Here is a 21860-nt window from a genome sequence, read left to right on the forward strand (position 1 = left end):
AGCATGCACCACTCGGACGAACCTCACAAGTCACGCCGGCGTATTGCCATCTAGAGGATTTTTCATACGCGAAATATTATTTATGGACTCTACCGTGGACTAGCTAGTGTGTCAACTGCCTCGTTGGTCTAGCTGTCGCAAGTGCGGCTGCTGAGCACGAGGTCTCGGGTTCGATTCCCGAGTCGGGCCGAAATCGCTTTGTGGGTTTTAGAAGACTTTCACAAAGCAGCCCGGAGCCTGGAAGTTGGTGATTGATACACCCGTGCATCGGAGAGCACGTAAATGTCGGTCCTGCGCCTGATCTCTCTCCGGTCGTGTCGGATTGCCGTCCCATCGGGTTATGAGAGTGAAGGAATAGGGAGTGCACCTGCGTCTGCGCAAATGCTCGTGCACTATAATATGTCCTGCGCAATTGGCTGATCTCCTTAAAATGAGAACAGCCGCCGTAGCCGATAATCGGCTAGGAGGACATCAGTGTGTCACCGTATAAAAGAGACTGCGACAAGCGACAACACGAGCTGGTGGCGTATACTTAGTATACTTACCCTTATTTCAATTCTGTTTGAGGCCTAGAATATTCTTGCGCCTGTACGACTGGCGCGAGGAGGCACAGCGTCGGGGGGAAACCCCATTGCCGCGGCAAGTTCTCGCGCAGCGGGTGGAACTCCGGCGCGATCCGGTGGCCTGGGTGGAGTGACTGTCGCAACCCAGTGCAGGGCACGCCACCATAGTGGCGGTAAGTCACCTCTTTGAGGAGTGGCTCGGGAGGAATCACGGCGCCCTCACGTACCGCATGACGCAAGTCCTCATCGGACACGGTTGTTTCGGGATGTACCTACATCGAATCGGTCGTGAGGAGGCGCTCGGGTGTCACCACTGTGCGGACAGCCCCGAGGACACAGTTGAGCACACAGTCCAGGAGTGCCCTGCGTGGGAAGGACACCGCCGGGTCCTCGTCGAGGCTTTAGGCGGCGGCGACCTTTTGGGGGTGCTGTCGTTTTGTATATTTGACGTGAAAAAGTGCTAAAAACTAGCCTTGCTTCAATAAACGTTTTTGACTTTGACTCTGACTTTAGAGAGTTCGTACCTCTCATCCCGGCCGCCGCGCCAGACCAGGTAGACACCACGGGCGCCGGGTGTCGCGAGATGTCAGCAACCCCAGCGGGGCCCAACAGGGCCAAGGTCTGCCGGGGCTGCGGGATTGTTCGAAAGCGTTACCGCGGCCCTGGTACACAAAAGGTCTACGGCGGAACACAACGGTTTTTAGTCAGTAAGAGCCTGACAGTCCCTCACCGCTGCTAACCTACAGCGGGAGGGGTCATTTGATGATTTCTGACATCGTTAAAAAAAAGGCCTAAAATATTATGTGCAAAGATGAATGTGCTGACAGCGTAAACTGATTTGAAATAAAAAATAAGTATACAACTCCAAGTTTTTATTATAATATTTCTGGTCAGTCTGACCTGAAAACTACAGCAAAATAATTTTTGAGGGGAAAAAAATCCGTAGAAGGGGAAATCTGAATTGCCGTGTGGGAAAAGGAAATCTTTCCAGTGGAAACACTGTACTACATACACACATAGTTTAAATACACAAATGTGAGAAAAGTGATGGTAGGTCGTCGTTAGTAGAAAGACGGACAGATTGTTTTGTTTTAGAAAAATAAGTGTTGCGTTACCTAGGTTATAAAATTGTGTTTCTGATTTATTAATTAACTGGCGATCTTATTAAGTTCATTAAATCTAACATAACAAGTAATTTAGCACATAACTTTAAGTTTTTCCGACAAGTATCGTACTTATTTTATTTGGTTTTAGAACACGAAGTCGAAACAAGTGAAATTCTTTGTTTTTATAAACTTGTAGATGGTGTTATGTTAACGCTGCAATTTTGAAGAGACTTTATGGAAATTATTTTCGGAACGGTAAGTGCCCTTCTATCACAAATGGGATATAAGGATCCCTTGACCTTTATTGCTGGCTGCCTACTTCCTAAAAAAACTAGGAAGTTTCAAAGAAAATCAGGAGTGTGCATCTTCTTCATTGTGTCGATATTTTGCATCAAAGCATTATGTTGACCCTCTGTCCATACTTTGAAATGTATTATTTATACAGTGTGGGTACAAACTTCTAGCAAAATTTTTATTTGACTTGATTGACTTAAACATCATGAAATGTATGCTGCTCAGTTGTCATTGCACAAAATTATTATTACTACTACAGTTGCCTACAAGTTGTGAGAACTTTGAAGAAGTGTCTCCTCAAATGTGTAATACTTAATATAGTACATAAAGTTCAATTTTTTAATATTTTATTCCTCATTCAACACTCAGACTTTTTATCAAACCAGTCTCTAAGGGATACGGTACTGTCAGCATTTTGCTAAATGCTGGCATGGCATACAAGCACTACCTTCTTTTGTTTGATTAGTTCCTTTGTCACACACAATATACACCCTTTCATACAAAGAAGGAAACCCTAGACTCTAGAGATTTACTGATATTCTATTTTGATTATCTATGAAGTTAATTGAACTTCTTTGGGCAGGAATGGGATAACTCCTACGGTCATGAAAATCATTGTCATTTTATCATCAATCGTTTCTATAATGGCTATTCTATTTATTGTTTTCAAAAACAATGAAAAAGGAATTTGAGGTAAAATTGTTTAATATTTTATTTACCTTTAATTATTTACAGAAGTGGTAAATAAAAAATATTGATCAGTTTCCAGATGTTTGTATGTCTGGTAGAGCGATAAATGACTCATCTGCATTATTAATTAATCTAATGATTGTAATGAGTGCAGTTCAAATAGAATAAATAAAATACTTGAGTACAGCTTAACAGTCAACATTCAAAGACTAAATTTTGATTAGCTACAATATTTAAAGGTAACTTCAAATTCTGATGCAAACTCAATGTTAAAATATCAATGCTCTTTGCATTAATTTTATGTGATCCATTGTGTATAAACATAAAATTATAAATTATAATGACTACTGTCCCTAATGTGATATTGCCAGCTGTTTATTTTGAATTATTAAATCAAATTATAATATTGAGAAACCAAACAGGTTTCATTTTTGACACCACTAAAGTTAATGTTCATTTTGAAGTTAACTTGTTAATGTGCAAAATAATAAAGTTTTCACAGCAGAATAATAGGTTAAGTGCAAATATTTTTAATAGCGACCTGTAATTAGTATATTTTTTGTATGACCAAACACTTCCCAGTAATCTATGATATTATTTACAAATTAATTATGGTCCGGTGCTTAATTCACTAAATTGTTTGATATCTGAACCGGGAAACCCACAGAAAGCAATCACCGAACTTATCATTCATGTGTTGCTTTAACTTTCCTGTCAGCTGATCGGGGTTCCCCACATTATAATTTTGAACAATAAAAAGTTATGGATTGCCCGATTAAATATTCATTTCATTTTTCAATGAAAGCGAACTCGTTAATATTTCCAAGGTTGCTGTGGCACTGATGTATCCCATTGTTTTTCACTCCGTAATATTCCATTCCGCATTCCCATTATTTTAAAGTCCAAGATTTTACTAATAAAAGTCAAGATTTTACTTTTGTGCAGTCATTATTTGAATTATGGGTAAAGTAAGTACTAAGTACCTAGAAGTTATTAATGCATAGTTATATGTACATTGCCCTCATAATCTGATCGTAATTTATTATTAGCGGTTTTTTTTTGGCCAGAATATAACAAAAAGCAGTGAGTCACGATACTCGCAAAAGTATACGTGCGAGAGGTCTTGTACGATCTCGTGTAGAGAACTAAGTAACAATACGTTTGCATTTCCGAAAGAAATCCCAAGTGTTAGACGTATGCAATCCATCTGTGCTGATGCGACATTAAGAGAAAGTCACTAGAAACTGTGAGTCCTAGATTGACTACGTACACTGCGTTAATGTCCTCAATAGTCTGTACTTTTTTGTAAATACCGGTGATCGATATACCTACCTAAGTAAGTGAAAAGTACGCCCGAACATGCTAACAGATACCTAAAACTATTTTTTTTTGGGTCAGTTTTGTTTATCTTCTTCTGTCAATCAACGCAGCAATCTTTGAAAGCAGATTCTATTATAAGCACAAAGTCCAGATTTGATTAACCGCGTGCATTGTTAAAATGCGGCTCTGTATTAGTAGATTATTGTGCTTCCATGTTTAAAAAAATGTGTGTTTAATGGTGTAGAAGTTTCAACGTTCACCATCCTCCTTGGAGACACTTCTTATATTACATGGACGGTGTTAACGTTTATAGCCTCGTACTTAGAGGTGCTATCTAGGTTATCTAAACTATTAATTAAATACCTAGTTGTGAGTATAGAATATTTAGTTTCACGTTGAAGCGACTAACCGTTTCATGAAGACCGTCACCCGTGGATATTGTTGCCAACTGGTTAAGAAAAGCTTGCTAATGATGAAAAATATTTTTTTAAACAGTTAACAAATAAAACCGGCGAGATTTAAATAGAAATTAGAACCCGCGACGGTCCTTGCTAAAAATAGTCCATTAGAAATACAAAGCACCATTGATTAAAAATAACAGGTTTTGTAATTATAACAGGCAGTAAATAAATTCAGTTAATTACCAATCAATACCAACTTGTACGGTAGTTTTATAGCTAATCATCCATCTGATGATCAGTCTAATGTTATATAGGTAGTAATGAGCTCGCGGAAATCAGACGATCGGATCAGTTTTGAGTTGTATCTGATTAGCTAGATTAAAATCTGACCTGAACAAGTCTTTTAATCAAAACAATAAGGTTAATCACCTACATTCCCATAATTTCAAATGTCGACTTGTCCTCTTTTTAGACGGGAGGTGGAAAACGATTTTCCTCTTTCATTTTTCTACTAGGTTTTCTTATATTTCAGAACGAGAAACTTCATGTTTCTAGATTTAAATATCGATAATTCTTCGGGCTACGGTAGTTTGCTAATTGTCTTGTTAATATTCTCATTGTGTAACAAGTCAATGACATGAGGAAATTCCGAGCCATTTCGGAGCGCACCAAGGACTTTACTTTTTGAATCCCTATAGTGGATCTCATTGAATGAGCTTGCCCAAGTTGCCGATATTACTATGTGTTACAGAAAGAAAACCTTATCTAACAAACAGTAAAGATAATTCAACGTGATTGTTCTTTTGCAATAAAAATCATATTATCGGCATTGATAAAATAGGTACTTCAGTATTGTAACCTTATAGATAGGACAACGTAAGTAGCCAATTGACCGAGATTTTGTCAGAGTGATTAGCAAAACAAATGAACTTAGTATTTCTATTGTAAAAAGAAAATGTACCTACATTATTCTTTGCGATGAGTAAATTCATGTTACTGTCACACAATGTGTGTCAAAATAGTTTGTTTGGGTTCTCAGTTTTTTTAAGTGTTTTTCTTACATATGTAATGGTGTTCAACATTGCTGGTCATAATCAAATTTCTGATTGGAATACTTCTATACGTAGCCAATAGTGTGAATATTTAACGATATCTTAAATAACAGTTTAGAAGCATGCCATGTTTCGCTTTTGTTTTTTTGCCAACACTGGGTTATCGTCCTGCTGCCACAAGTTGTATGGGCAGTTTTTTGTTCCTTATAGCAATCGTTACGTAACTTCACATGCTAAAATATGTTTGAGCTCAAGTACAAGGTCCTATATTCTTACCATTATTTGCTCTTCATTCAATCATTTAATGGAAATTTTGTTTTGTTGTTTTTAATTAAATTTCTGAGATATTGGCCTAAATACCACTCTTCCATAATTCTCTGTTGGATTATATAAAGCAAAAACTAATACCCCTAACTTTCGATAACATTGTTCTTTGTTCTATCTGAACAATCTACTGTTTATTTAACTCTACACACACTGCGTCACGGGATCTTGTTAGACGGACGTATTGCTTCCAAGTACCATTTAAAGTATAGAATAAATATTTCAATATCAAATTAGTATATTATTTCTTTTAATCCCATACCTCCTATAGGTTATGGGCCCAGTGCGAAAAAGGACATTTAGTAGTGAGAACATTCAGTAGTGCGTAGTGACAGTAAAGTGCATAGTTGTAAATAAAAATAAAGTTGTGACAATGGAAAAAGTGAAAAGAAACATTAAGCCTTTTAATGGAGAAAAGTACAGTGTATGGAAATTTAGAATTCGTACACTGCTTTCAGAGTTAAACTTGCTCAGTGTTATTGACGAAGAAATTCCTGGAACGCGATCCGCTGAGTGGGAAAAGAATAATAAGGCAGCCAAAAGTATTATAGTCGAATATTTGGCGGACTCATATCTTAATTATATTAATGAAAATGGGACTGCTCAAGCAGTTTTAAACATTTTGACGCGATCTATGAAAGGAAAAGTGTAGCAACTCAATTAGCGCTGAGAAAACAATTATTGGGATTAAAATTAAAAGCCGATATACCCTTGATCAAACACTTCTCAACATTTGACGATCTGCTGACAGAATTATCAGCTGCTGGAGCTAAATTAGAGGAAACGGACAAAGTAGCTCATTTATTACTTACTCTCCCGAATACATATGATGGCGTTATCACTGCAATTGAGACACTATCTGAAGAAAATATCACTCTCGGTTTTGTAAAACTAGACTATTAGATCACGAAGTAAAATTAAAAACGAGAGTCGTGATACCAGTTTAAAGATACTCCATGTTGAAGAAAAATATAATAAAACAGATACAATCGCACAAAACAAAACTATTTGAAGAATACAACATTCAAGAAAACAAACAAACAAAAATTTGTGAAATGTCATTACTGTGGACGCAAAGGACACAAGAAACAGGATTGTTTCTATTTCAAAAGACAGACAAATATACAAAACAATGCCCCAGAAAGGACAAGACAAGTCCAAACTATTGCCCTGCAAGAGGGAACGACCTCGAATTCTTCTTTTTCAGGATTTGCGTTCATGACAAGCGCATACCATTATGAAAAAGACCACTCGACAATTAAATTCCTATTAGATTCAGGAGCGTCTGATCACATCACAAATAGAGATGATCTCTTCACATCGTTTGAATGTTTAAATCCTCCTTTAAAAATTTCAGTAGCTAAAAACAATACATTTATTTCAGCAACTAAAAGGGGAAACATAAATCTTATCAGTCAAACAGGAGTGCAAGGAATACTTACAAATGTATTGTTCTGTGCCGACATAAATCTTATCAGTCAAACAGGAGTGCAAGGAATACTTACAAATGTATTGTTCTGTGCCTAAGTACCATATAATTTAATATCGGTATCAAAGATGCAGCAAGCAGGATTCACCATAATATTTGATGACAAAGGCACACAAATTACAAAGGAAGGTAAAATCATCATGAAAGGTAAGACATTGAATAATCTTATAGTTCTAGAGTTTAAAATACCAGTAATAAAAGGGGAATCCGCTTCCCAAGCATGTTATGTTAATGAAAATAAATATGAATTATGGCATCAACGCCTAGGACATATAAGTAAAACTAAATTCCTGCAGTTAAAATGTCATAATATGATTGATGACTTAGATGAAATAAATACCGTAACTCCAAATGATAAGTTGTGTGAAGCATGCATAAATGGGAAGCAGACTCGCCTGCCTTTTAATAAAGTTAAAGACAAAAGTTACATTAAACGCCCTCTGTTTATTGTGCATTCAGATGTTTGTGGTCCTATAACACCTCCAACAATAGATAACAGAAATTATTTTGTTTTATTTGTTGATGAATACACACATTATTGTGTGGTGTATATGTTAACTTACAAATCAGAAGTGTTTACAGCTTTTAAAGACTATGTCGCTAAAAGTGAGGCTAAATTCAATTTCAAAGTAGTAAATCTTTATAGTGATAACGGTGGTGAATACTTATCCACCGAAATGAAAAACTACTGTAGAGAAAGAGGCATAAGCTATCATTTAACAGTTCCTAGGACCCCACAGTTAAATGGTGTTGCAGAACGTATGGTTCGCACAATAACAGAAAAAGCTCGTGCTATGTTAAATGGCACTAAAGCATCAAAACGTTTTGGGAAATGCAGTTTTAACTGCAGTTTATTTAATAAATATTACGCCTACGAAAGCTTTAAGTCAATCAAAGACACCATACGAGATGTGGCATGATAGGAAACCAAGCGTTAAAAATCTCAGAGTTTTCGGTTCAACTGTATATGTTCATAATAAAACCAGTAAAACAAATTTGACAATAGGTCGTGGAAAGGAATACTGGTAGGTTATGAACCCAATGGTTATAAAGTTTGGAATACAGAATTCGAAAAATATGAAACTGTAAGGGACGTTGTAATTGATGAGACTAATTTTATCGAATCTAGGCCTTCATTACGACCTGAACGGAGTAATAATACATATTCCCAAGACGAAACTGATAATGACTCCGTAACAAAATCAGTGTCTTATAAGTCTCATAGTTCTGGCCCTAAATCAGATAGCTCTCAATCTGATGAATGCAGTACAAGTAAAATTCGAAAAATCGGTAGTCATGAAATACCGAATGAACCTGAAAATGAATCTGAGAGTAGTTTGAAACACAAAAATCAGGATAAACCTGATGAATTTTTAAATTTACGAAGAAGTGAAAGACTGAAAACATGTTCGCGTAAATCATATAATGAAAATGACTATGATGTCTATAGTGCGTTATCCATCACAAGTAATATACCAAAATCATTAAATGAAATTAAATCTCTGAACGATAGGAATCAGTGGGAAAAAGCAGTCAGAGAAGAACTCAATTCTCTTAAGAAAAATAATACATGGACATTAGTACCAAAACCATTAAATAAAAATATTGTAGACTGTAAATGGATATTCACTATTAAAATGACGTTTCAGGTCAACCTTCAAGATATAAGGCACGTCTTGTCGCTAGAGGTTTCAGTCAAGAATATCTTAGTGATTATAATGAAACATTTGCACCAGTTGCTAGAATAGCAAGCTTTAGATTCTTAATTAGCTACGCAAATCAATATAATTTACTGATTCATCATATGGATGTAAAACAGCATTTCTAAATGGTACACTAAAGGAAGAAATCTACATGAAAGTTCCTGAAGGTGTAAAATGTAAAGATAATTACGTATGCAAATTAAACAAAGCTCTTTATGGCTTAAAACAATCAGCTAGATGTTGGTACGAAACATTTGAACAATGTCTCAAAGAAATAGGTTTTCAGAACTCCCCAGTAGATAGGTGTATATATATGAAAGGTAAAGGAGACATTTCTAAAATATTTACGTAATCTTGTACGTCGATGATTTAGTTATAGCATGTGCAGATTTGCAAACAATGAATAATTTCAAAGCATATTTAATGACTAAATTCGAAATGACCGACTTACACGATATCAAATTATTTTGGGCATTAAAATAGAGAGACACCATGATAAAATTACTTTAGACCAAAGTGCTTACATTAAAACCGTTTTGAATAAATTTAATATGAGTGATTGCAATCCTATAAACACACCGATGGAGCTTAAATTAAACTATGAAGCTCTTAACGCTGATAAGAAGTGTGACGCACCATGCCGTCACCTGATCGGTTGTTTAATGTACATTATGCTTTGTACGCGTCCGGACTTAAGTACATGCGTAAATATTTTAAGTCGGTACACAAATAAGAACAATAAAGAATTGTGGTTATGCTTAAAGCGAGTTTTAAGATATATCAAAGGCACAATTGATTTGAAGTTAACATATACAAGAAATAATTACAATAACATCCTAAGTGGATATGTCGACTCAGATTGGGGTGGCCACGATTGTAATGATAGGAAAAGCACTACTGGATATGTGTTTAAATTATTTGATCAAAATACAATTACATGGTGTACAAAGAGACAAACATCAGTAGCGGTCTCGTCTACTGAATCCGAATATATGGCTTTATATGAAGCTGTTAAAGAAGCATTATGGCTTAAGTCTCTGGCAGAAAGCATAAACTTAAAATTAATAAGCCCATTATTTTATATGAACATAATAACGGATGTATTAGCATAGCTAATAATCCAACAAGTCATAAAAGGTCCAAACACATAGATATAAAATATCATTTCTCTAGAGAACAAGTTGAGAAAAATGTAATAAAATTAAATTATATTTCCACAGGTAACCAGTTGGCAGACTTGTTGACAAAACCTTTACCAGTCGTGTCTTTTATAAGACTGAGAAAAGGATTGGGTATAGAATAAGTTTTAATTTAAGTACAATTTCATTATGAAATGGTCTGATCAGGTTTTTCTGGGTTTTCCCTGATCCTGTGCAGCAAATGTTGGACCATTATTGTACAGTTGTCCCAGACCTTACTTGGAAGTATAATATGTTACGTCGTATTTATAAGTTGGTATTCACTTTGTAATGTTGAATTGTAGACTAGATACTGTATAGTAAACTAACGAATGACTAAAAGTTAGGGATTAATTTTTGAGGGGGCGTGTTGGATTATATAAAGCAAAAACTAATACCCCTAACTTTCGATAACATTGTTCTTTGTTCTATCTGAACAATCTACTGTTTATTTAACTCTACACACACTGCGTCACGGGATCTTGTTAGACGGACGTATTGCTTCCAAGTACCATTTAAAGTATAGAATAAATATTTCAATATCAAATTAGTATATTATTTCTTTTAATCCCATACCTCCTATATTCTCTTCATATTGCACTATATTTTATTACCAGACATGACATCGGAATTCTTGATATGAATACTATAATTTCTGTAACTGGTCGTATTGTGACTATATTGTCCATTATTATGTCATCAGACGAATAAATTATTTGATAGCTTGTGATATTGTTCCGAGCCGGGAATAGTGTTTCGAGGAAGTCAAAGGCAAAGAAAGACAATATTTTTCAGGATATGCTAAATGTACTAGTCACTTAATGTCCGTATTCTTTTTGAATTAAGCTAATAATAATATTAAGATAAGACTTGTTTGTTCACGTGTGGCAGATTATAAGTAGTTTAACATTTCATGTGTTTGTTGAGTTAGGCGACATACTTATATCACTGCGAGGTCACCGTTGGATTTATATGGGATCGTGAAATCTATTTTAACCCGTCCCTAAACTGTTCTAAAATATGCTTCAAATAGTCTTTATCCTTAATGTTTAATTTTCGTGTCAAGTGACTAGGTTGTTGGTACATTTCGCACATGCTGAGAACTGGGTTTATAAATGAGATACTGTAATGTGTTCAGTACATCATTTTATACACACTGAGCGTCTTCATCCAGCCATTTCGCGAGACAAGAGAATGCTGCTGAGCCCGTGCTTAATGTGTACTGTGCAGTGGCTGCTTGTCCTTCATGCCTGATACCTAATGCTCTTCAATGCTTGACGTTCTCCAAGCATGGTTACCTGGGCAAGCCGATATAGGTAATGTCTGACCGATTAACAGCCGTGACCACCAAACTTGCCTCTCAAAACGGAGGTTATCCACGGTGAACTCTCCTTGCGTACCTACCTTATGGTGCTTCTTGACAAAGTATTGTAAAACTAAACATAGCTAAGCAGATTAGTATTATTTTGTTGTCATTGTAATAATGTAGGTGAAAATGACAATAAAGTCCACGTTGTCGTTGTGTAATTAAAAACAATGTATCCAATTACATCAGACAACAGTTTTGTCATGTACGTCGAAAGCCTTGCAAAATGTTGTTTATACTTTTATGTTCCTATTAAACTGAAATGACACTCACTTTTCTAAAATTATTGGATCTTGCATTAAGTTATGGAGCACGTATGTTGACATTCATGGTCGTCTGCCTTTGTTTTGCATTCAATCCAAGTATGTATTACGCGACGTTTGGTGAAATTCTGAATCGAATTTGGTGTTTGAAATGTTGTTTTGTGAACCTCAAGGTCTGCCCCGTTTTGCTTCATCAACAATGCACGTAGTGTACACAAGAACTTAATTCAATGTAATGGAACGTTTTTTTATAGTATCACGTTGTTCATCTCAATCACCATTTCCAAGAACCTTACTGGTATGGTTGTGGAAATTCACAGTCAAACCCCCAGTTAAGTTCTGAACTTAGCAACAGCATTATAGTATTGCCATAATATCTGGTTTCGCGTATTTTATAAATATGGATGTGAATAAACTGTGATATTTGACCAAAACAATTGTATTGTTATTAGTGTATGACTATAAATACCGCGTGTAATCGTTGTAAATTTTGTCTCTCTCGTAACATGAAGTTAGCGTGTGGCGGCCGAAGGCGTTGCACGTGGTGACTGAGTGAGTGGGTCGCAGTAGCACGTGCTGACTTCGTGGTTCTTTTTCTCATGAAGCTCAAGTTATATTTTATGTTTATTGTTTGGTTGCCGGGCTGTGGCGGCCGGCCGGCAATCAAATCAAAACACATGCTATCGCTGCGCTGTACTGATAACTCGTCGTGCCGCGATGAGTCTAAACATCGACACTTAATTTGATTGTGATAGAGAGTTGCCGTTTAATCAAACATGACACGATACTTGTGAAAATAAGTAGGACTGGACAGCATGAATTGATTTGTGATAATAAGTTATTTGGACATGATATAGGACTATGTACCTAGATACTTATATGACTATGTAGATGTCAAGTCTTTGATTGCTTGTTTAACATTTACCTATCACTTTGCATTTATGTACCTACATACCTAATTTTGGAAAATCCACAGCTCATAATATGGCTATGAACTTATGAGGATATCATAGGTATATTTGGATTGGATGTTGAAATAAATTGCACAATGAATAATGAGTGTCTGTTTGCCGGCTGCTACTGAACGAGCACTGCCCATATCTGGTCGTAAACACAAAGCAAACAAAATCAATGCATTACTAACCTTTGACAATCTCTTTGTTGCAGGCTAGGTGACAAAGGCTGAAAATGACTGTGGAGAAGAGCAAAGGCCTAGAGCCAAAGAAGCCACCGGCGACGAAGAAGGTGGCCCCTGATGGAGGGTGGGCGTGGATGGTCTGCTTAGGAGTCAGTTTAGTTAATGTGAGTTTCAACAAAAGTTTACAATTAATGTACCTACTATCAATTAATGAGATGTCCTTAAAGTTTTCCTAGAAAAAATCAAACACATTAGGTAGGTACAAAGTTGTAATTCATCATGCAGTGATAGGAGGCAAAACTTATTGTTTTGGTCGTTTCGATTTTTAACAAAGTGGATCCTACATATCATTGGTTGATAGTACAGCACCTATCGGTTATTGTTACTGATGAATCAATAAAGTCAAAAAGCGTTTTGAACTCAACGAAGAACATCAATGAGAAGGAAAACATTGGGGATATCCATACAACAATTTTGCGTTTCAGTTCAACGACTTTTGGAGTTTTTCTCAAAATATTTATAGTCAATAACAGTTCCCTAACAATTCTATGTAGATAAATCTTTATCTATTCTCGTAGTTACATTCATTTCTGCATTTGTCTATACCGACAAAGCGAATTCCAAAGGTCAATAACCGTCTCTTGCGTCTACGTGTACGCGAGTAGGTACCTACAATTGTCTGGTGCTTGATATGTCAAATTCGTGTACTTAATTCATTATCAGTTTACCCGGTTCATTCGAAGTCATTAAAACAAGTGCAGTATTGTGAAAGGCTTTTTACTTTTGGTCTGAAGTTGCTCAGGGTTCGACTCTTTCGATTCTTTGGTGTACGATATAAACAAATTCATTAAGTTTATAAATATTTTTATTAAGGAAAACAAGGATTGCATGTGACCTACTCAATTGCAGTATTTAATTAAATTGTTATTTTTTTTGACGAGCGAATATTTTGACAGCCTTTAAATAAGCCACAAAGAAACTACTTAATTGATTCATGATCCTTAAATAAACTTGAAATAAAGACTGCGAATGTAATCCGGGGGAATACGTGTTGTCGCAATGTGTTGTCCAAGTGTTTTTATTTGTTTAGTTAACAATAGGTTTTAAGCATAATTGCATTGCCCATTGTCAGCCTGTAATACTGCTGCATATGCGTTGATATATTTCAAGTGCCCATTGTCGAAACGTGGCGTGGACTTGGAGAGGCCTATGTCCAGCAGTGGACTGCGATAGGCTGATGATGATGATGATGATGATGATTGTCGAAACGATGAAAACATACTTTAATTAAATTACTTACTTTAAATTAGTAGTGAGTCCATCCATAACCTTACACCAAAGCACGTTTATAAATTCTCTCAGTAACATTGCCAACGTCGCTTTATAAATCTTGAAAATATGGATATGGACGTCAGATGGTTATTGAAGGGCACTGCAATGCGTACGTGACAAGATCTCGAAGACTCGACTCTCGACACAATAATTATGATTGCCTAACTAGTCACATGCTCTCCTACTGTTGACACAATTACTGATCGAGCGATTGTGTTGAACTCTGGAAGATCTAGCTATCTTCTATTATTTTGTTGCTCATTCTTCACATAGGTATACAATTTCCATTGATCCGTAAGCGATACTTTCGATAGCGACGGCGTAAACCACTTAGGCAGCCAACCAATATGCCTTTTACGACCGTTTTATTACATCAGCAATACGAAAATTCTTTTTCCGTGTTTACTTACTCGCCTTTCTGAGACAGGTTACCTTCATTATCCTAGTTTATTCTTTACGGAACATGTTAATTGCTGTCCTGTTTCCTTTTGAGTACGTTTAGTAGTTGTTATCATAATTAATGTAAATAAGATTCTGTCCATATTTTTTTTAATATTGAGATATTTCTCAGACGATTTTCGGCATGGCAAAATCTTGAGACTAGATACTCGGCAAGAGAATAAAAATATTTTTTGATTGAACGAGTTTCTGATATCGTAATGAAGTGTGTATTCCGACCTTGAACTCACTAGACTTGAAAATTTATTATAGATGGTACAGTGTTACACGTGCTTCCTGTCGTCCACGTTTTTGCAGATATTTAAAAGTCACGTGCAAAAAGAAAAATCAAAAATCAATATCGTCCAGAAAATGTCAAAGATGAAACTGAAAAAGCACAGATAGCAAAAGTTGTTTGTGCGATGAATGATGTTTGAGTTGGATATGGAGTGTAAATATGCTCACGCCTTCACTGGCCTCACCTAAGAATTTTAAAATCATCGTCTTTCCTGTAACCTTCTAGCAAAAAATATGTACTCCACTCCAGATCAATCTTATGTGGAAAACAATTTTGAACCTACGTAATTTCGAAATCTGAACCATAACAATTTCTGTTTTCAGTTCTCGACGCGTTCTCTAGAGCCGTCCTTCGGTCTGCTGTTCAAAGACTTGCTAGACGATCTCGGCGTCCACACAACGGGTGCTTCAGTCATCGCGAGTACTCTAGACTCTGTGGTTAACTTCTCTGGCTTCTTCGTGGGGCCCGTGATAAAGACCTTCTCCTACCGGAAGGTTTGCTTCGTGGGATCCACGATATGTGCCCTGGGTTTGCTGTTCACCGCACCAGCTGCCAGCATGGGCCACATCATAGCTACTTACAGTATTTTGGGAGGTGAGTTTTTGTATAATTTAATAAAACGTGTTCTACACCTATTTACCACTTTTTGTCTGTTTTGAACAAGGTAGAGTAGAATAATTTGAATAAATGATAATTCATTGATATTCATAGTCGATTTGGGTTACCTACTTGATTCATAATCATAACTCATAAATAATTAAGATGAAGGTATTGCGTGCGTCTGTAGGTAATCATGTTGTTTAGATGTTGTCTGTTTTGCTTCACAGAAGAGCAACTGAAATGCAAAAATAAGTTGTTCTCGGTTTGTACCTAATATTCTTTTGATCCTTTACGTATATTTCGAGATGGTGAAATCTATTTCTTCTATTAAAGCCGTTATACAAGCAATTTACCGCAAATGGCAGGGTATTACACTTTACACCGAGCTTATTATTATAACCTTAAGCGTCTTGAAGGTTTCTCGGAAGTTTTCCTTTATCATTTCACTAAATGATCTCGACTCATGCGTCTCACGTGAGTAAAATCGTTTCAATAACCTCGTTGATTACATTAATCTTAATGTTGGTAATAAGTAGTTACTTACATCTTTGCTTTTTGATAGATAATCGTGATATTTTTTAGTTTAGACCTTTCAGAATTTTATCTACGTCTTCTATGTAGCTTTCTGATGTACCTATCCCACACGGGTGGCGAGGTCAGCTTTCCTAATCTCTCTGCGACATCTTGGACATGCTTTCACATACTTGGCACTCCATCATATCTTTTAGTACTACACTACACACCTCCATTACCAACATTTATGACTATCTGGTGGGTTGAATCTAAGTAGAATTTAATTTCAAGGGAAGATTATTTTACTGTACCTATTTTGTGTAGTTCAATTTTTCTTCAAATATTGCGTATTTCAGTAATTTTATTGATACCTGTGTAGGCAGGTTATAAAATTCTAACATTCTCTTTATTAATAGTGATTTTTACGAATTTGATATGCACCCGTGACGAAACATCTGATTGGATCTGATACCTGATTGACTAAATCGTATTAGCAAAATAAACTGTTTCCCAATATAATTATTTCTAGACGCGCTAGGCTTCTGATGGCGCTTGCGTATCGTCTCGTATTATAAGGATTCAATAAAGGTGAAGTATTCCGTATACAGTATCACTTTCATTGAGAAAAGCAAATTAATATAGAACGTGACTAAATAGGGATTCTGCTGGCCTTAGGTGGTGTCTGACTCATACTGTGACATACTCAGCTCTGCCTTTGTAGGGTTTTAAAAGACACGCGGATTAGACACAGACGTTGGCGGAGAACTGTTTCATCATTATGTAACTTACCAGCAACTGAACAAAGTATTGAAGGATAACTGCGGAGTTAATTCATGAGCAATAAAATTTTAAACCCAGCTATTATCTTAGTACTATTTATAAATGGCATACACAATACAATGTATTATGACAAGTCTTTAAACAAACAGTACCGAACTAATTTACCCTTTTTTATGGGTCGTAACGTAAATGGTCACTAACGATTTTCATTACTAAATTCTGTCTCTTACGTCATCAGCGATTCATGTAATTACACAGTGGCTGCTAATCGGAGTCATTATTATTTCAAGTAATTAATATTTCCTTTCCCGGTTGCTGGAATTGTTTACTTACGCGACCTATTTGTAAAGCCTGACCAATGACTGTTTTTGAAATTTTTTCTGCCGCCAGGCGGCGCTTCGTATGCGTCAGGTCCAAACAGCTGTCAAATAGTATGGAATTGTAGGTGCCGAACTTATTGTTTATTGAAATTCTGTTATATTGGAAGTGTTATTGATTTTATTATGGACTACGGTCAGAATAAGGTTTCCGAACTAAAAATTGAGCTAAGAGAGAGGGTGCAAAAGTCACTGGTACTAAGGAAAAGCTTGTTGAAAAATTTGTTAACACAATATGATTTAGTTTTTTTTATTTACTCAGCGGGCGTGCAGCGCGTGCACCGCACGCGGGCGGCACGTCCTAGGGGGCGGCAAATCTAGCAAGATATCACGTAATTTTTAAAAAATACAATATCTTTTTACTAATGATTTGATTTCAATATTTCCGAACACAGCAATAGCGCTAAGAATATTACTTACACTGCCGGTTTCAGTTAGGTAGGTACATCTTTTGAAAGGACATTTTCAAAATAAAGATTCTTAAAAACGATTTAAGATCAACCAGTGGCGTAGCGTGGTGCAAATGCTATTTAGGGGGTGGCAAAATTAAACCCATAAAATTTCGGAAAAAGCCGCCCTAGCTTTGGTCGTCTCCTATAAATTTTGACTGTTTCACCTTTTGCATCCCCAAAAAAATTCGCGCTCGCTGCGCTCGCGGCTCCATGTCAGGTATCTCATTATATCTTTGTTTAATTGTTGAGGCATTCAATTCCGAAAAAACGTTTTTCGCGCACGTCCGTTATGGCTTTTTATGATATGTTTACTTCATGAAAACTCTAAGGAAAAAATCGCGCTCGCTTCGTTCGCGGCTTTTGCACTTCACTTCTGTGCATATCTTACTTTTTGACTTTGCTTTGACAGTGTTTTTTATTTGTTTTGTGTCCTTAGACTAAAAAATTTTCGCGCTCGCTCCGCTCGCGCTTCCTTACATATGAAATGTGTCTTATAAATTGACTTTTCAACGGGAAACGCACCAAATAACATATTTTACTGACTTTTAACATTGTTATAGATATTTAAGTGCGTTAGTTTAAGTTAATCACAATCTTTCAATACATAGGGGCCACTTGGGTAATGATTGCACTTGATTGCACTGCATTGATGCCCTAAGCAATTGCTTAGTTTGCTTATGGGCTAACCCAGGACTGCTTAGGTTACTTTGAACATTTCAAGTAAATAAAAAGTTATGTGTAATGTATGTTGTGTATTGCAATAGTTATTTATCCAAAAGTAGGTGGGTTTTCTGCAATCAGAGCGGTGCATGTACATATTTTTTTCTGTTGGACAAGGAAGATGGATATGAATGGGTGGGGGGGGGTCCGGACCTCCTGGATCCGTCCCCTTCCCCCCCTTCTATATTTACGTATGTAGTCGTAGGGCGGTATAATCAGTTTTGCATGCGGGCGAACAAACAGCTAGCGGCGGGCCTGACTATTCATAGTAAAGATAAGCACTTTGACAGTTACCTGGACCTGACGACTCGGTGCTGCCACCTGGTGGACGCCATTTTAGAAAACCCTCATTAACTGACCTACGTATTTTTATAATGTCAATAACCGCTTTTATTGTGATCAATGCTGCCACTTTTAAAAATCAATGATTGGGTTGAAAGCAACCCTTTTTGAAAAAAGGGTCGGTTCTTTTATTGTGAGCTAAAAAGCGAGGTACTTTTTAGACATAGGTAAGTATTTAGTAGAAAATTAAAATCGACAATTCCTCAACCCCCAAACTTGAGTCCAACATGAGTCCCTTCAGTAACTTTTCTAAATTAGGCACAAAGTTTTTAATTGAAGTACTTATGTTCATAATAATATGTACGGTAAGTATATTATGATGCAGAAAATTATGTTCAAGGTAGCCACACTGCCGCCGTGTAACCGATTTCACGCATATTGCAGTAGACGCGTCTTAGATTCTGATGTCACGATACTGACGTAAGGACTTGGATATTGAACGTCATTCCTGTAACGTAGCCTGAATTTATAACGCATTTTATTGCAGTACCTAACTGTGTCATTTTATTTTATCATGCTTTAGAAATCTTTCGAAGGAAAGTCCTGTATATCCGTCTTCAGAGCACCGCATATTTACTTACATATCTCCATGAAAACTCAGTTTATAATATGAGGAACTAATATTAGTAACAATATTGATACAAAATAGTCCATTACTTCAGTTTTGCCACAACTCTTTATTAGATCAAGTTGGCATAATATTATTATGTAGTTAAGTAATACTGTTATGGACCATGTGATTAATTCGGGCATTATTTATAATGCCCGGGCATTATGAATAATGTCTAGCTTTATCGGGCCACATGATTAATAACTATCTTAACTTCATTATTTATCACTTGGCACGGGCATTATTATATTGCTACATGATAGTTGGGCAATTTGATAATAAAGCTATATTTTATGCGGTGCGAGGGTGGCAGTTGTTCTAATAAATAAATCCTGTTACTTGCTACATATTTTATGATTATTGTTTTAAATTATATGTTCTATTTTAATGGGAAATTATAAGTCTAGCCAGAAAATTATTAATTGGACAATTGTCATCTAATTTACTAACTCGGCCTCGTTTTTCTTGATCTCATTTTTCTTGGCTCGTTTTTTTTATGGTAGAATTTAATTTGGATTCAAAACATTGTATTAAAAACTGAACTTAGTGACGAAAACGAATCGCTGCAAAACCGACTCCACGTAGTCTTGTCTGCCCTACCCCTAGAGTGCAATTCAAAACCGCGTAGGCACGGAGGGGCGAGGCTGCGGCGGTGAGCGTGAAAACCATCTGCGACGATAAGCTCGCATGGGACCGCCGGAGCCCCGCAGCGCCGGAGCCGTGACAGAAGCCATGCTTGCTGCATGTTGCATGCTTACTTCTATGCTCTGTCAATTGATATGGGATGTGTGAATATGTTTGTATTACTTTGCCCAAAAGGTCACGGGCAATAGGTATAGTGCCCGGTCAATTTGATTGTTTGAATAATTATTATCAAATTGCACTCTCATATTGGGCATTATTCATAATGACCGGGCATTATGTATACTGCCCAATTTATCACTTGGTCCATAACAATACTACCCCTGCATAACTCAAAGACGCTTGCATTGAATCAATACGCAGCAATCCGTGGGACGTTATGACGTAAGTAACGTTATACTTGCCTGTCCCATTTATTTTGCAACATCATGCAATTCAATATAATCTATGACTAAGTATAAAAAACTCTTTGAGTGGGTAAAAAATTGCATTTATTTCTTATACGCTTAGCCACGCCAGTATTTGTATCGTTCAAGGAATGATTTATATCGTAAGACAGTTTCCTTCACATCGGATATTAGGTAGTAAATTACCATATAACTTAATTATATTGTCCGTAGTTTTCGATAGACAGACAGACGTTAATACAGGAAAATGTAGTGTTTTTATTAAATCATAGCTTCATGACATAATGCCCTTCTTAGATTTATCTACTTAAGTTGACAGGCTCACACCTTAACCATAAGAATTAATCTTATTATAACGACGGCATATACCTAACTAACTAGTGCTTGGTACCTATTCCTCCAGCAGTTTTGTAATTATTTACGGATGTTCGATTATAATTTATGACTTACAAACACTAATTGACGTTTGTTATGGCAGACTAATTAAATATTGCACTTATAAGGTGCAATAACAATTATAAATTAATTGTGCATTATTTATTTAATTACTTATAGTATTACTCATAACAGTTAATAAGTAATAGTAGATAGCAGACATGCAGCTGCCTTGCGGAAAAAGTCTTTATAAATCCAATTAAAACTAGTAGCTTTCAATGAAAATACCATTAGATCGCATCTGTTTATCTCACCTTGGTACTATGGTGGCCATAATTATGTACGTAAATTAGCGAAGACCGACATCTGTCCTTCAGAGATTACGACATTGCCATTTGAATAAGGATATCGCTACGGTCATATTGTTTTCCTCGTGGAATCGTTTTGGTTTGGTTATATTATATGTAAAACAGCCAGACTATATGTTGACTTTACTGAAGGCAGATCACTAAGCAGTCGTAAAAGAGTTGACAGTTGACGTCTGTTTCGGCTTAGTCACTTGCAAAACAATTCCCTATTATTAATTTAAATAAGAGTCTAAGTGCATTAAAAACTTTATTATTATTTACATAGTGATAAACAGCTATACATAGTTTACAGTGAGCTTCAAATAGTGCGACCTTGGGCTGAAAATCAACAATTTAAAAACAGTGTTTTGGTGAGAACTTATACAGTTACCCGCCAAAATAATTTATTTGGTTTGCTGGATGTGAGTTCTACAACGTTGCCACAGACGATAACAAAGCTCCAATCGCGCATCACTATCAGCGCCATCTGTCGCGACATCGGTGACAAGCTGCTTTCCGATCTGTGTAGTGGATCTCTTGTATCGCCATCTAGCGTGCCGGCCTGGAACTATTTGTGTAACAAGAATTGTACACCTTAAGGATGCCAGGTATCCAATGTGGAGGTTGCTCCCGCTTTGCCTCGCAGGTAGATGGCGCTAGGTGTGGGAAATGCAGGGTTCTATACTGCAGAATATGTGGAGGGTTCCCTGCCAAAGCCTCCGTTCCTCCTACTTGGCGAT

The 21860-nt window shown here is 36.5% G+C and overlaps 1 protein-coding gene across 1 annotated transcript in view; it reads left to right on the forward strand.

Annotated features, from left to right (window-relative positions):
* Positions 1–1571: 1571 nt before the first annotated feature.
* Positions 1572–21860, forward strand: part of LOC110371837 (uncharacterized) — a 34542-nt gene continuing 14253 nt past the window's right edge. Inside the window, exons 1-3 of the mRNA XM_021328246.3 lie at positions 1572–1924; positions 12917–13051; positions 15279–15549. Coding sequence (XP_021183921.1) covers positions 12938–13051; positions 15279–15549 — 385 coding nt within the window. The 5' untranslated portion in view covers positions 1572–1924; positions 12917–12937. The remainder of the gene's footprint in view (positions 1925–12916; positions 13052–15278; positions 15550–21860) is intronic.

The sequence above is a fragment of the Helicoverpa armigera genome, chromosome 10 (genome assembly GCF_030705265.1).
Source record: "Helicoverpa armigera isolate CAAS_96S chromosome 10, ASM3070526v1, whole genome shotgun sequence".
In the NCBI taxonomy this organism is placed as follows: Eukaryota; Metazoa; Arthropoda; class Insecta; order Lepidoptera; family Noctuidae; genus Helicoverpa; species Helicoverpa armigera.